Source organism: Apiospora hydei, assembly GCF_038363865.1.
Source record: "Apiospora hydei strain CBS 114990 chromosome Unknown utg000006l_segment0_segment0, whole genome shotgun sequence".
NCBI lineage: Eukaryota > Fungi > Ascomycota > Sordariomycetes > Amphisphaeriales > Apiosporaceae > Apiospora > Apiospora hydei.
This window is the reverse complement of record NW_027117365.1, coordinates 1525364-1540030: the sequence shown is the minus strand read 5'-3', so window position 1 is coordinate 1540030 and position 14667 is coordinate 1525364. Positions and strand designations below refer to the sequence as shown.

General features: G+C 54.4%; 6 protein-coding genes across 6 annotated transcripts; 1 reads left to right on the top strand and 5 right to left on the bottom strand.

Moving 5' to 3' along the window:
• Positions 1-2257: 2257 nt before the first annotated feature.
• PG997_007680 (lon protease-like protein) lies at positions 2258-2627 on the bottom strand (the record flags this gene model as incomplete). Its single annotated transcript, XM_066811995.1, has 2 exons — positions 2258-2428; positions 2487-2627. The coding sequence occupies 2 exons, from the start codon at positions 2625-2627 to the stop codon at positions 2258-2260; spliced, it is 312 nt and encodes a 103-aa protein (XP_066667337.1).
• A 22-nt stretch (positions 2628-2649) lies between these two features.
• On the bottom strand, positions 2650-5629 carry PG997_007679 (Lon protease-like; the record flags this gene model as incomplete). The annotated part of the gene is made up of 2 exons (XM_066811994.1): positions 2650-3626; positions 3718-5629. The coding sequence occupies 2 exons, from the start codon at positions 5627-5629 to the stop codon at positions 2650-2652; spliced, it is 2889 nt and encodes a 962-aa protein (XP_066667336.1).
• A 1128-nt stretch (positions 5630-6757) lies between these two features.
• Positions 6758-7609, top strand: PG997_007678 (Adaptin ear-binding coat-associated protein; the record flags this gene model as incomplete). Its single annotated transcript, XM_066811993.1, has 1 exon — positions 6758-7609. One exon carries the CDS (start codon positions 6758-6760, stop codon positions 7607-7609), a length of 852 nt encoding a protein of 283 aa, XP_066667335.1.
• A 172-nt stretch (positions 7610-7781) lies between these two features.
• PG997_007677 (uncharacterized protein) lies at positions 7782-8846 on the bottom strand (the record flags this gene model as incomplete). Its single annotated transcript, XM_066811992.1, has 1 exon — positions 7782-8846. One exon carries the CDS (start codon positions 8844-8846, stop codon positions 7782-7784), a length of 1065 nt encoding a protein of 354 aa, XP_066667334.1.
• A 1144-nt stretch (positions 8847-9990) lies between these two features.
• PG997_007676 (mannan endo-1-6-alpha-mannosidase DCW1-like protein) lies at positions 9991-11412 on the bottom strand (the record flags this gene model as incomplete). Its single annotated transcript, XM_066811991.1, has 4 exons — positions 9991-10659; positions 10798-11133; positions 11191-11270; positions 11331-11412. The coding sequence occupies 4 exons, from the start codon at positions 11410-11412 to the stop codon at positions 9991-9993; spliced, it is 1167 nt and encodes a 388-aa protein (XP_066667333.1).
• Positions 11413-13062: 1650 nt separating this feature from the next.
• Positions 13063-14593, bottom strand: PG997_007675 (tafazzin; the record flags this gene model as incomplete). The annotated part of the gene is made up of 2 exons (XM_066811990.1): positions 13063-14405; positions 14491-14593. 2 exons carry the CDS (start codon positions 14591-14593, stop codon positions 13063-13065), a joined length of 1446 nt encoding a protein of 481 aa, XP_066667332.1.
• Positions 14594-14667: the final 74 nt, after the last annotated feature.

The window sequence follows — 14667 nt, the reverse complement described above, 5'->3', positions numbered from 1 at the left end:
CATCCGCTGCACCTCTGGGCCGCCCTCACACAGAGGAACGCCAACACAGACCACCAGATCGCTTTGTACGATTATTTTTTCCCCATCCCGTACCGAAAGAGGTCGGGGGTGGGACTTTTTAGAGACAGGATGACGTGTGATGGGGCACTGCTCCAAGCTATAGACGCACATTAAGCGAGGAACGAACCAGTGGTCCAGCGCATGGCGGGCTAGCACGGCGGTTTAGTGAGCGGCCACTTCTTTAGACCCTGTTCAGCATGTCACCTTGTGCCTCAAGATTGTCCCGAAACGTTACAACTGGGACATCCCAGATACATGAAAGTCTCCCGGTCAGACCAAAAGAGGCATGCGATGCAGCAAAAGCCAAAAGACCGACTTGATACAAGCACGCACACACATGTTGTTCGGATGCCTGCCCGGAGCTGAGCCGGAACAAACGGGTGCGGCGTCCGTTGACTTGAGCCGCTTTGCACATCTCCAACCCCAATACCACCTAGGCTGTTGCTAGGTTACGTAGTTCTGTGACAGTATATGACCAACCGACTGGACTTTCTATAGCCCCGGCCGTTACAGAGCATTGGAACCCAACCCAACCACAGCAGAAGCTTCCGATCACGCGGCTACCTGATCTGATCTCGACCCGTGCTGGTCGCGTCCAATAGTCCATCCCCCATCCGAACTTTATCAGCCCTATTACCCTATCTAACCACTCTCCAACCAAAGAGGGCACAGACTTGGGCAGCGATACATATATTCCTCGTCAGTGCATGCTCAGCGCGGCATGGAAAAGCGAGGCTGGTTGTCAAATATTGGCTATCAACGAATGGCTCCCATGCCATCTCTTCCTGCGCCTACCTGCATGTCTACTCTCTCCTGTCTGTGCAGGCCGTACCGGTACTTGCGCAAACCCCCAGCAGCAGCCGACTGGATGTATCAATGTCATGTCGGTGTTAGAAACGGCGGCTCATCTCCTTCTCTTTCTTGCTCTTCTTGTTCTTCTCCTTCTTTAGCCGTCATCCTCGTCTTCTCTCCTGCGCTCACGTGAACAATCTTCAATGTAAGTGCTTACTCCCAGCAGCCATGAAGCTTTGCTTTATGCGTGTGTGCGTGCGTGCGTCTTCGCTCCGTCTCCTCTCTTTCGATATGCCGCAGTCACCGTACATAGCGTGGAGTTGCCCCTCCTGCGCGATTGCAAGACCCATTCGTGGCTGGAGTAGCGGCAGATCATGTACGAAATAATTGTATATCGAGATCGAGAGCGTATGGTGCCTACTGCTGGTCATGGCTCTCTGGGCTCCATCGGGGGTACCTTTGCACTCGTTCCCGCTGCTGCCCCCACCCAGTTTGCTTCCCCCTATATGTATAGCAGTCGGTACTATCATATATATCCAAATTCAATGCGACGCAATCAACGCAATAGTATATGTATTGCTGACTCCCGGGACGCACAACTACGCAAGCGTACCTTCAGATCTTTTTCAATCAGTTCCAACCCGCGCGGGGCCCTCAGAGGCCAACCAGCCAACCAGACCCCAGCCGATGCGCTTCCTCTTCCTCGTCCAGCTTTCTGATCATTCCTGTGTCGGAGGGCTGCGGGTAGGGGAGTTAGGGGGTAGCAGACGAGTTGGGCACTTATTGGCGTCATGAACTTGATGAGTTGTACAAGTCACTAGTCCGCAAACCTTCCGCCGTTGGGCACGCACACTTTGCTTTCCAATACCCCCTCGTGACCGCGGTTACGTTTTCTTTTTCTTTTCTTTTGCACGGGAGCATCCGACAACGTTCGCCTTGATCAAGCGAACGTGATGGTGACTTCCAGTGCTTAGTTGATTGATAGTCCCGGGAGCTGGCTGACTAGATGCTCGCCCTACGAGGCTTACGACGGCTTATGTTAATACACCTGCCGCATTCTCCGTCTCGTCTAGCTTCACAGTATGCACCAAACATTCGAGCAAAACATGTACAATCAGTAGCGTAAGCCCGGAACTTGGCGCTGCCGTAACCTGGAGGATTCGGTTCCGGGATAAATGGTACCGATATGGCATTGAACGTTGACATGATATTTATACAGTATCCTGCAATTGGAAGCCTCCCATGCTTAACATGGAGGATTGTCCTTTTTTATACAGTGTATCGCTGTTCAGTAAAAGAGTAGAGGAGTTGTTGGGTCGCCTCGAACCATGTCGTCGACTCGTGTAACCCCCCATGCGCCGGAACGCCTGGTAAATGTGATGCTGCCCTCTTTATAATACACCGTCTATACGCTTATTCGTCCTTCTTCTCGCTCTCCGACGGGGAACCATGTTCCTTCTTCCACTCGCAGATCTTGCACTTGTTGGCAAGCTCTCTGTCGACGTCCGGGAAAAACGAGCTCGAAGACGTCCTTATACCAACTGGCCGGACGGCCCTCGATACCCTCCTTGATATTCTGTAAATCATGATTAGCATGGCACGTACATTTTCAGTGGTTACTAGGGCACACCCACCTCAGGTAATTCCAGCCAGTCAGACATGTTGTCCTCGGGGAAGATGATCATCTTGCATCCTGCTCTGCGCGCAGCCACCGTCTTCTCCCTCAAGCCACCAATACGGAGGACCTTTCCTGTCAGGGTCAGCTCGCCAGTCATTGCCACTGTGGGGCTGATGGCTTTATCCAGTGCCAATGAAAGCAGCGAGGTCGTCATCGTAACGCCTGCAGACGGGCCATCTTTTGCACCACCCTTCGGGGACGTGCAGATGGATCTTGGCCTTGTCGAAGAAATGGTTGTCGGGGAATTCTTGAACCATCATTGATTTAGCAAAGGAGTACGCAATGGTCGACGACTCCTTCATGACTGATTTCAGGTTACCAGTGATCTCAAGGCCCGGGCGGCTGCTTGGCCTCAGGGCAGACTGCAAGATAGACTCGATGTACATGGCAGAGCCACCCATCTGGGTCCACGCAAGACCCATGGTGACACCGGGCGGCGTGACATCGTATAGCCTGTCCGAGGTGAAGACCGGGGGTCCGATGTAGTCCTTCAGGTTTTCCTTGTCGATAGTAACGTGGACAGTATCGGGAACCTTGAGAGCAACCCGGGGCTTTTCGGTTGTTTCCTGTTCGGATGCCTCGGATGTGACAGGATTCTTGTCTTTCTCCTTCTCCTTCTGTGTCTCTTCCATAGCGGCCTTGCCCTCTTCCGTTAGGGCCTCCTCCTCCGGCAGCGCTTCCTCGCCGAGATCCTGAACAATCTTCAGCGCCGACTTGCGATAGATCTTCTCGATCTGTTTCTTAAGATTGCGGACACCCGATTCACGGGCATATGACTTGATCAGCTCATCAATAGCCTCGTCGGATAACGTCACACCGGCACCCTTTAATCCTGCCAGCTCTTTGGCCGCCGGGGCGAGGTAACGGTCTGCGATTGCCTTCTTCTCGTCTGACACGTATCCAGAAAGTCTAATAACTTCCATACGGTCGAGAAGGGGTCTGGGAATGGTGTCCGTCATGTTGGCTGTGCAAACGAACAGGACCTTCGATAAGTCTACAGGTACGTCCATGTAGTGATCCAAGAAAGAGCTATTTTGCTCGGGGTCAAGAAGTTCAAGTAAAGCAGAGGAGGGGTCTCCTGATATCCCCGCCCAATCTTATCGATTTCATCAATAAGAATTAATGGGTTCTCGGTCTGGCACTTCTTCAATGCCTGTATGACTCGACCTGGCAGAGCACCGACGTACGTGCGTCGATGTCCTTGATCTCGGCCACATCCGTGAGACCACCAACACTGAATCTGTAGTATTGACGGTTGAGCGCCCTGGCGATAGACTTGCCGATGCTCGTCTTGCCAACACCCGGAGGACCCACGAAGCAGAGAATTTTGCCCTCGACAGTGCCACGGAGTTTTCCAACAGCAATGAACTCCAAAATGCGATCCTTGACGTCTTTGAGACCGTAGTGATCTTCATCCAAAACTGTCATTGCGTTCTTGATGCCGAAGTTCTCCGCGCTCCGCTGTCCCCAAGGTATTTGCGTAAGCCAGTCGAGGTAGTTCCGGGTGACGTTGAACTCCGAGGCGGCGGGTTCCAAGTGAGCCAGCTTGTTGATCTCATCGTCGAAAACCTTGCGAACAGCCTCGGGCATTGCCAATTTGTCAGCCTTCTCCTTGAACTTCTCCACCAGTTTGTCCTTCCCATCGGACTCGATTCCGAGCTCACGTCGGATGCCCTTCATTTGCTCCATCAACCAATACTCTCGTTGTCTCTTGGTGATTTTCTGCTCCACATCCTTAGTGATCTTTGATTGTAACTGAGCATTCATCAACTCCTTTTTCAAGACGACAAGAGCCTTTTGCATTCGCTCTTCCACATCGAGGCTTGCCAGGACTTCCTGAAGCTCAGCAGGCTCGCCGGCGGAGACAGCAGCAGCAAAGTCTGCTAGCTTGCCAGGCTCTGCTACGACGTTGCCAGTCGACTGGCTCATTGAGAAAGTCGATATTTGGTCGCGGAAAAGACTGTTCATAGTGGCCACCTCCTTGAAGACATTGACGATCTCATTTGTGATAGCCCGGATGACCTGACTTTTAGGATCGAAGGGCTGTTCCGTCAGGTTCTCGACATTAACGAGGCTGACCGGGTACTTCCGTAAGAAGGAAGTCGGCTCATACTTTTCAGTCTGAGTCTCGGTGCTCTTCGGAGCAACCGCCCCCTCTTCGAAACTGGCAACTACATCTCCCTTCTTTTCCCGCTGCGTTTCCTCATCGGTCTTACTGGGGATAGGCTCAGGAATCTCGGGCTCGCCATCGGTTTTCTTGGACTCGGGTGCTCCGGGCGGAATCAGCGTGGAAAGCTTGATGCGGCGATGAGGGTACAAAATGGCTGTGAGGCTGTTCGTTTCGCCGTGAACAGGAAAGGCGCTCGTGATTTGCGCAAATACACCGGTATCATATACATCGTCGGCGTTGCGAATGATGTCATCGTCGGCGTTTTCGTCTTTGAATAAGAAAGCCCCGACGTAAGGCTGACCACGCTTCATCATTTCCATGATGGCGGCGGAGACGTTCGGATCCTTGATCGTTATGGCTTTATAGAACCCAGGGAACAGAGGACGCTTCGCTATGGGAATGGCCATGACCTGTGGGTACACATCGGGCACTGCGGGCTTCTGCAGCGCCTTATCTGCGCCTTTTCGTCCCTTACGACCTCCGTCCCCGGGTCCATCACCACTAGAGCCAGAAGAAGCACCACCACCGGCTGCGCTGCTGCCCTTGCCGTCTGCCGCCTCGCCCGCAGCAGGTGAGTCAGAGGTGGTACTCTTGGCTTCACTGGGCTCGGCCTCGTTGACGTCTTCGACTTTCTTCTCCAAGTTGGCCTTTTTCTCCTCTTCGGACAAAGGCTCGAGCTTTTGGTTGAAGAAGTCGTTATCTTTTTCTTTCCGTCGGGCGGCCGAGGTGGAAAAGCGAGCTGTCGGTACGAAGCCGGGATGTGAAGCGGAGGTCGGTCGTGGGCACGCGACCAGCTGTTCGGTGCGCGGGCAAAATGCGCTGGCGCCTAGCGAATATGACCGACAGAATGCGGTGGCATGGAGACGTTGCGCTGGCCTTCGCGACGCTCTTACCGCGAGCTGCCGCGACAGCTGTTGGCGACACAGCATGGTGATGCGGCGGGCTGGCTTTCGGATATGGGTTTGGAGGGGGCAAAATGGCCTCGAGGGAGAAGGAAGGATTACAGCAGGGTTGAAGAAACAAAAGAAAATTATTAGTACAATTGCAATTACCAACCAAGCTCGAAATCTAAGTATGCAGAATGAAAACCCTGTACCAATGGCAAGTGGTGATGGGGGAAATCTAGATATCGTTGGATCTACGAAACCGCCTTAATAATCCAAAAGCTCCCGATGGAAGAAAGCTCGGACGTCAAAAAAAAAAAGACGACATCATCACCGAGCGCCGAGGAAGGAGCTCTCTACCTTAACTGGCCGTAGAAGCGGCTAGATTGTTTTTATTAATACATAATGAATCAATTGTATTTTTAGCGCACAAACCAACATCTCTGTGCAGCTGTTCTACATCGAAATACCACCTGCCAATGGCCTCAATCACTACATGAATATGTCGACCTAACATCTGGTTAAGGTGAAAACGCAGTGGTGATTCAACATTCTTCTTTTGCTACCATACCCTCATTTTCTGCCCGCATCGCCGAGGGAGGAGCTCGTTCTCACTGTCTCTCTCTCGTTGCTCCTCATCGGCCCGGTCTGGAAACGCCGGCCCACTACGACCAGGTGGATTCAACTGTTGGTTACTTGTACACTGTATATGTGCTCGATTTATCGGCTGGAAGCAATCATGCCACTTACACTGCTAAGGACCCAAGGTAGCAGTAGACCACTGTATTGAATATGAGGGCATGCCTGAATCTCTATACTCTTCAGCTTTAAAGGGAATCCGCACCAATGTGAGGTCTTCTCAGTACATGGAATGGCAACGAATGCGCTATGTTGGAAGGAACCCGGGGGTTTTTTTAAGGCCAATGAGAGAGTCCCGTGCCTTCTGTACTTGTGGTGGTTAAGCTACCTGCCGTACTCCGTAGAGGGGTTCAATTGGACCCCTATGCGGCGTGAATCAACGTTGCTATTTCCTTCAACTACTCAAATGAGACTGTCTATACGAAACTGAAACCCCCAACAGGCCATATCTCACTCTTTACAGACGCATCCCAACTACTTACTAGTCTTCATTTCAAATCACTACAAGAAAACAAGCTCTCCCCCTCGCATAAAATGGAAGGCATTGATCCCATCACCGGCCGCCCGCTGGCCTCAGACGCCATCCAGCGCGTGCTGTTCATCGCCCCCAAGGTGCACGTCTACAACATCCCGCCCATGGTCCCGGGCAAGGGCCACGTCGCCGCCGGCTGGACCGCCGACGGCAACAAGCGCCAGATCTTCACGGCGCGCCTGCGCGTGCTGGAGACGGCCGAGACCGTGCCCGCCGGCGGCAGCGGCGGCAACGGCGGCGAGGAGGAGGAGGAAAGCGAAAAGGTCAAGACGGACGTGGTGCTCGAGGACGCCAGCAACGGCCAGCTGTTCGCCGCGGCCCCCTACACCACCGCCGCCGTCGTGGAGCCCGTCTCGGACAGCTCGCGCTTCTTCGCCGTGCGCGTGCAGGACGAGGCCGGCCGCAAGGCCTCGCTCGGCATCGGCTTCGAGGAGCGCAGCGACGCCTTCGACTTCAGCGTCGCCCTGCAGGAGGCCCGCAAGTCCCTCGGCTGGGAGCAGCCCCAGAACAACGCCACCGGCGGCGGGCCCAAGAAGGCCTCGGAGAAGAAGGAGGAGGAGAAGCGCGACTACAGCCTCAAGGAGGGCGAGACCATCACCGTCAACCTACCCGGCCGCTTCGGCCGCCGGAGGCCCGACGCCGGCGAAAGCAGCGCTTCGTCGTCGGAGGGCAGCGCGCCCCTCGCGTCTTTCTCACTGCCCCCGCCTCCCTCGTCGGCCTCGTCGACACGGGCACCGGGCATCCTTCCTCCTCCACCCAGTGCGCAAAGCTCTAAAGTCCATACACACCAACGCGGGAAGCCCTCGGCAGCAGACTTAGGATTCGATGATGGCCAGAATGGGGAGTTCGCTTGAGGTTATTGGGTGGCAATTTTCTATCAAGCCGCGGGCTTGGTTTTCTAGGGGGGTATCATTACATTCTAGATGTGATGCGATAAATGCTCAAACTGTCTTTCCTGGCAATCCAGATCCCATCGTCTCCACCCAACCAACCCAGGGAAGCCACTAGTTCTGTCGTGCATTCTCTTTACTCCTCCGCTATGTAACCCATGTACCGATGACCGCTGCCTCCGCCCCCGTCCCAGTTGTAATGCATGGTGGGTAGGCTCCGACGCCGGTCTGGTAGACGTAAATCAGGCAGTACGGAGTTGCGTGACGGTCCAATCCGCTTACCAGTCTCTGCCTCATAGCTTGCATTTGACCGATAACTTGAACGTCTTGATGGGGAGGCAGGGTTCTCCTCCACCAATGATCGCACCTTACCGGCATCCTGGGCTCCTGAAATACGACGACCGCGATCTGCCCCGGCAGGTGTGTTAGAGGACGGGTACCATTCTGGTGTGTTTGTCCACGTCCCAGCAGCCATCGAGGGATAATGCGGGTTCACCGACCAGGCGTGCTGTTGCTGTTGCTGCTGTGTGTAGTTGCCCACAATATCAGGACCAAGGTTATTGCGATGGTAACTCAAACTCGCATCGAACCCCCTCTGGCCTTGTGACCAGTCCAGACGACCGCCGCTGCCGTTGCTCCAGCCCCAATCGTACTGCGGCTGTCCTCCCTGCTGCCGCAGGAAGGCTCTCTGCTGTTCCACCATGTGCCAGCGCTCCCGGCACTGGATCTCCACGTGGATCTCTCCCAACCGGTCCAGAATCTCCTTTTCCCGGTTGACGGTCTCGCTGATGCGTCGTCGAAGACATGCGCGGTCTTTGCGCGCCTGCCGGTGCTCGTGGACGCTGCCGAAGTTGTAGGCCTCGTCCACGGCGGCGATCCGGGAGAACAGGTCGCGCGCCCGTAGGTCCTGTTTGCCCAAAAGGTATTGTAAGTGCTGGCGCTCGCTCTCGATATGGTCGAACGGTCGCGGATGGCCTGGGGAGAGGCATGGTGGCGAAGACGAGAGTTCCTTGCCCGATGTACTAGCGGTTCTGGCATTGTTGGTATTAATACGACTGCGGCTGCTACTGTTGCCACCGCCCTGAGGGTAGCCTGAGAGTTGGTGTTGCTGCTGTTGCCCGGGGCGTTTGTATCCTCGCTGGCGGAAGTGGGTGATCCAGAATGATTGGTCACGGCCCCGCGGCTGCTCCCGTGTAGCCATCACGAAGAGATAGTAAGCAGATATCAGAGATAGTCGTTGCTATTCATGATCAGCGTTCCGGGGAATAATAGGTACAAGTTGACCGACGAGCTATGCTTTGGGTGAAGTATGAGCGTGGCACTCCAGAGAAGAGCTCATGTTGATAGAGACCCTCTCTGCTTCGGGGCGCGTCACCCCATGGGCACACTTCCATACATACTATTCCCATCGCTAGAATCTTGAACTAAGTCGAGTGAAACTACACCAAGGAAGGGAATTCTAGAGCCGCAAACACAGCAACTCTTCCAGCATCTTTATCCTCTGTTTGGGGAGGGATGCATGGTCCAGCCAGGTTGCAGGTCTCAGTGCAAGTGCACAAACGAAGCCGCGTCTGCTCTGGGATATATGTACTACTGGGCTGTCGGAAGCAGGTTCTAATTGGTTCAAAGCTATTGGTACCCTGTTCTACCAGAATACCCCCTCAGTCTCCGGTGTTTGGGGGGTGTCTCAACCCTCTTTAATGTAGGCAGTAAGGCATCTCCTGACTCTGACTACAGATGCTGTGTAGGCTACAGTCGGGTATGTATAGTCAGTAACCCTCCAGAACTAGTATTGCTATACTTCTTGCCACTTGTAGTTAGGCTTGTTACCCTTTAAAATGAGACAGCGTCACAGGTTTGGTTTTAAATAGGCCTGGAACAAAATTCGAATCATTGAACCAAAGTACCTAGCAATTTGAATGTTACAACAAAGCAAAATAGCCAAACCCACGAAATCAACCTTGGAGGAAATAATTCAACCTGCATTCCCAAATGATTGAACATATGCCAAGCAGTCCACCACTCCAACCTATTCAAGTCCTTCGTTCACCTATTTCTTCTTCTACACGTGACTTGCATTTATTTGCCGACACTACTGAGACCTCAATCATCATACTGGTCTCCATATGACGAAGCTAGCTACGAAGCTGACCATCATAGTTCGCCATTTAGGAGGAGATACCCATGAGCCAGCACTTGATGTCTCCGTAGGAGAGGGAGCCGGCGACCCGGACTCATGCGGGTCAGGCGACGTCGACTGATGAGGGTTAGGAGTCGTTGAGTTGGGGGAGTGGTGGTAGTAGTAGGAGGAGCAGGAGACTCGTGGGAATCGGGAATCATACCCTTCACATGCTGGATCTCGCCCGCCTTGAAGGGGGCGTGGCTTCCTGGACCAACAGGCCCTGGATGACCTCCAAGGCCGACATCTGCTGCCCGAGGCCCGTGTTGCCGTCGAACCCATCCACGTACCATCTCTCGCCGCAGAGGGTGCCGTTGGCGCCACCGGAGCAGGCCCTGCCGGCCGCGGCCGCGGACGTGTTGAGCACCGCCTGGACCTGCGAGAGCGTGGACGGCATCATCTGGGTCGTGGCCCACATGAAGCGGCTCAGGTACGCCTTGAAGCTGAGCATGTCCGTGTTGCACCTGCCGACGGTCTCGCAGGCGTGCTCGAACATGACGCCGGTCGCGTTGTCGAAGGGGCCGAAGTAGGAAGCCGTGGCCTTGAGCAGTTTGTTCGTGCGATCGCCCCAGGTCGCGTCCCCGAGCGTGTGGTTGTAGAGCACCGCCGCGCCGTAGAGGTAGATGCCCTGCGAGTAGCTGAAGGAGACTGGGTTGACCTTCTGGCAGTCGTCTCTGCTGTCGGCCCCGTCGAGGACGTTGAAGTCCTTGTCGATGAAGCCTACGGACTCGGACCAGTCCCAGATCTTGGCCGCCCAGTCTTGGTACGTCTGGTTGCCAGTAGCACGGGCAAGCCGCGCAGAGAGCTGGAACAATCCGCCATTGCTGACAGAGTTCTAATTGTCATATACAAGAAAGTCATGGTGAGTCCTACTATCCCACGATTTGATCAAGGATGGCTGTGTGTGCTCGTCATCGACGTACCTTGTAAGTCATGCCATTGGGGTTGCTCTCGAAGATCTGCCAGGCCAGACCGCCACCACAGGCTGTTGTGTTCCAACGAGCCACCATCGAGTTCCAGATGTTCTCCCCATGGTGAGCCAGGAGGGGATGCTGTCGTCGGGCTGCGGGAGGTTGCGCTCCGCTGCCTCCAGAACGGTGAATGACCAGAATGCCTGGTCATCGTTCCCCTCGTCGCCTTGGTGGCGGGGGACCATGTAGTCGAAGTTGGGCCCCACCTGGGAAAGCAGTGCCTGAGTGATCACGTCCTTGTACGAAGTGTCTCCGGTGTAGTGTTGGTAGTCCAGCATGGACCCCCAACACGCTCCCGATTCCCACCAGTAAACCGGCGCCGGGAATACGGCAAGCGTCTAGGAGAACAGTCAGCGCAGCTCGAGATCGACACTGCCCTCAAAGGAAGAGTTCACCTCGGGGGTATTTGTGACATTGCCGGTATAATAGGACATAGTCCCATACGCAAGTGTCGAGGCGACACTGCGAATTGAAGCTGCGATCCTAGGGTCAACAAATTGTCCCCTAATGATACAACAGAACAGTGCCAGCTTACAAACATCATTGATGTTCAGGTCTCTGGGGGCCACGAAACTGCCAGCCAAAACGGCCGCGCCATGGACCGATTTGACGAACATCCTGCTTCTACAGAGAGGTGTCTATCGTAAAGAGAGTTCGATGGCCCTATGCCGGCTGTTTGCGTAGCAGATGAAAGAGTGGTGAACAATATAGTAGTAGACTTGATGGGCCTTGCTTCCAGAAGGGAATGGGACCAGAAAATATAATGAGTTGACGACAAGCACCCGATACGTTCCATGTGCCGTCGCAATCAAGCGCATACGGCGGCAAAACGGAAGTAGAAGCCGTGGTGCAATATCATTAGAGTGGACAAAAGGTCCCGCAAGCGCGATTGTCACAGTCCACATGAGAGTTGTCCAGAAGGTACAAGGCGATCGAAACCAACGGACCACAGCGACGGTGATGACATGTCCGACAATCCAGACGATATGGCCAGCTGGTGTTGGAAGAAGAACGATATGGATTGGCGGTTGCCGGAAAGAATGCAGGTACCGATTTTGGCAAAGCACAAATTTGAGGTCTTGTACCTGGTTCGCCGGGATGATCCTTTGCTCGTGGCCTTGGGAACGTAGCAAGGCCAACAGCTCCCGTGTATACACGTCGTCTGGAGTCAACGTGGTTCAACGTTTCGTTTGACCTGACGAGCGAGGCGGTTGCTTTGATCTTGATGGTGCCAACCTTTCGTCCCGGCCGTCAACGTGTCAACGTGTTAACAGTAGTGGGCGGCGGGCAAATACCGGCGTCAGCTACCATGTTGAACAGTGTGTTGCACAAAAAGGTAGCGAGAGGAAAGGCAGCAAGGCGTTTTGGCCCCCAGCGAATCACAATGAGGGTCCCTTGCCTCTCCCTCACAGGCAAATAAACCATGGTTGATGAGGATGAGAAGAGGTTTCCCGGAATAGGGGGTTGCACCAGGAGCGATTGGCTATTGCTGATTGCTCCCGGGATCTAAGCTTAGCGTCTGGGGTCAAGCATGAAACAACGGTTAAGATTTGGTCCAAGCACGTTCAACGTTTCTTTCATTTGACTACTACTGGCATCGACAATGCTGTCTTCCATGACACTGCCTGTACTGCGTCATCAGACCTTGCGACTGTGTGTTGCTGCTGCTCGCTTAGACTTGCATACGATGGCCCTGTGGCACGCATCGCGATTTGTGTCAATAGGAGAAGCCGTGGTATCTTCCAATGATACGCCCAAATCATGTCCAACAACGAAACGTTGGCTGGTCCGGGCCACAAATCCCCGGACCTGAGTACAAGGGGTAAAGTGAGACATGGTATGGTGTTGCCCCCTGACAAAATCGGACCAGTTCCCTCTTGGTCTGATAGGCAGGATAAGAAGCACAGCAGACAATGGGCTGCCTGTGCGCATTGTCACAATCCGTGCAACTAACCACTGAGCCAAACAGCCAAAATGACCTTTGATATCCCACGGTTCGAATCCCACACAGAGCAACACTTTTTAGGTGCGAGAGAAACAAAAAGATAGCAACTACAGGCTTTCGTGCTCCTCTCTCACTACCGAAGTAGTGAGATCACAGTACTCATCTGCACCCCCATTCCTCACGGACACACGGTATAGATGTCTGAGGCAGCGGGAGCTGGCGTTGTAGTCGACAACCAGGTAGGACACCGAGAGGGCGTCCTTCTGGAATACGGCAGGAAATTCTGCTGTTATTAGGATTCATAAGTACACCCTCAATTGAATCAGGCATTGTGAGCCAGGCCAGCATTCACCCCCACTGGACTTTCGACCAAATCAGGCAGCTTATCCATCTCCACGGTAATGAAGCGTCCCCGACCTGCCCTTTGCGACCTGATGTTCTTTTCCACCACAACAGCTTGTCGCTTCCAGTCCCAGAGTCTCGATAAGTGAGCGGTTGAATCGGGATCTGCCACATAGCCAGAACACAATCGCAGCACCTCAATCTTGCCCCAATCACTGGCCCAATCCACCGAGCTTGTCGAGCTCTCCCCTTCGGCCTCCTTTCGTAAGGCAGGGAACCAATCGCCGCATCCAGTGAGATCCAGATACACCAGACTGTAGAGCGCTTTGCTCAACTTCCTGAGAATGAGGACTGCTTCAGACCAGTCATCGTCCAAAATATGGCTGTAGTGGTTGGTGGCACCGTAATTCGCGGCCCTTCCCGTGACCGGAGACACAACCTTGGCTGCCATCGCATTGGGTGTCAGCGACGGTGCTGGCCAGCCGGACAAGTTGAGATGTGTCAAGGTCGGCAGTTTGCTGGCAAGAGTGAGAAGCTGCTTCCACGAAGCGCTCGAAGTCGAATTGGGAGACATAGCGAGTGATAGATGTGTGAGGTTGGGCAGAAGCTTTGTCGGTTCGGAGATTAGCTCTGGGGCGTCCCACGAGTCCTGGACTTCGACCTCGCCCTGCTGTTGCCGGGTAGTTACGAATAGCAGGTCTGTTAGGCTCTTCAGTGACAAGCTCTTTCCAATCGACCCGGTGAGATCCAAATGGAAAATGTCCTTGTTCAACTTGTTGACGTCCGGCTTCTCCAGTTCATACTCGGCCAACTCGGATTCTGGAGGGCCACCGAGCACCAGCCGGATATCTGCGGCAGATATGCCGTCCTCGTGCAGCGTAGAAACATAATGCAACAAAGCCGATCGCATACCGCCCGAGAGGGTATACAGATAGAACCTGTTCCAATCTCTCTGCGTTACCCAATCTGTCGCCATATGGCGCAGGGTAATGTCGACCAAGCTGCCATCGTCTGGGTAGTAGGCGCCCGGCAGGGGCCAGTTCTGGATATGGGATGCTGCGGGGTGCTGGTGGGCAGATGGCGCATGCCTAGATTGCGACAAGGCCAACCATGATCGCGGCGGCGGCGGCCCCGGGGGTACTCTTCGGCCGTTGGGACCTCGTCTCTGGGGTCTCCGGGGAGCGGGTGCGGGCGTGTCGGGGATCTGAAAGATGTGGCGGATGGCGGGAGGGACGCTGGGTGCGTTTTGCGGAAGCAGGCTGGCGTGGGATGCGCCGGCCGAGTTCAGGTTGCTCCGCCGGAGATCCGAGAGTATATCGTTGACTGAGCGAGCATGGTCTGGTTTTGTAGTTGCTTGTCAGCCAGAGCTACATATATGCGCAGCGGTTGCAGTGTCTCGGGTGCCTACCAGGATTGGTCTGTGACGATGCCCCCCTCGAGAGACTGAGGGATGGCGGGGCAGTTGACGGTGGTTTGGCGTACTGGGATTGATATCTTTTCTTTTTAGGCATAACAGCCCTTCAGGAACAGACACTTGAGAGGGTTGGACAAGCAGAAGTGGATTCGAAGACGAAAGCACCGGCAC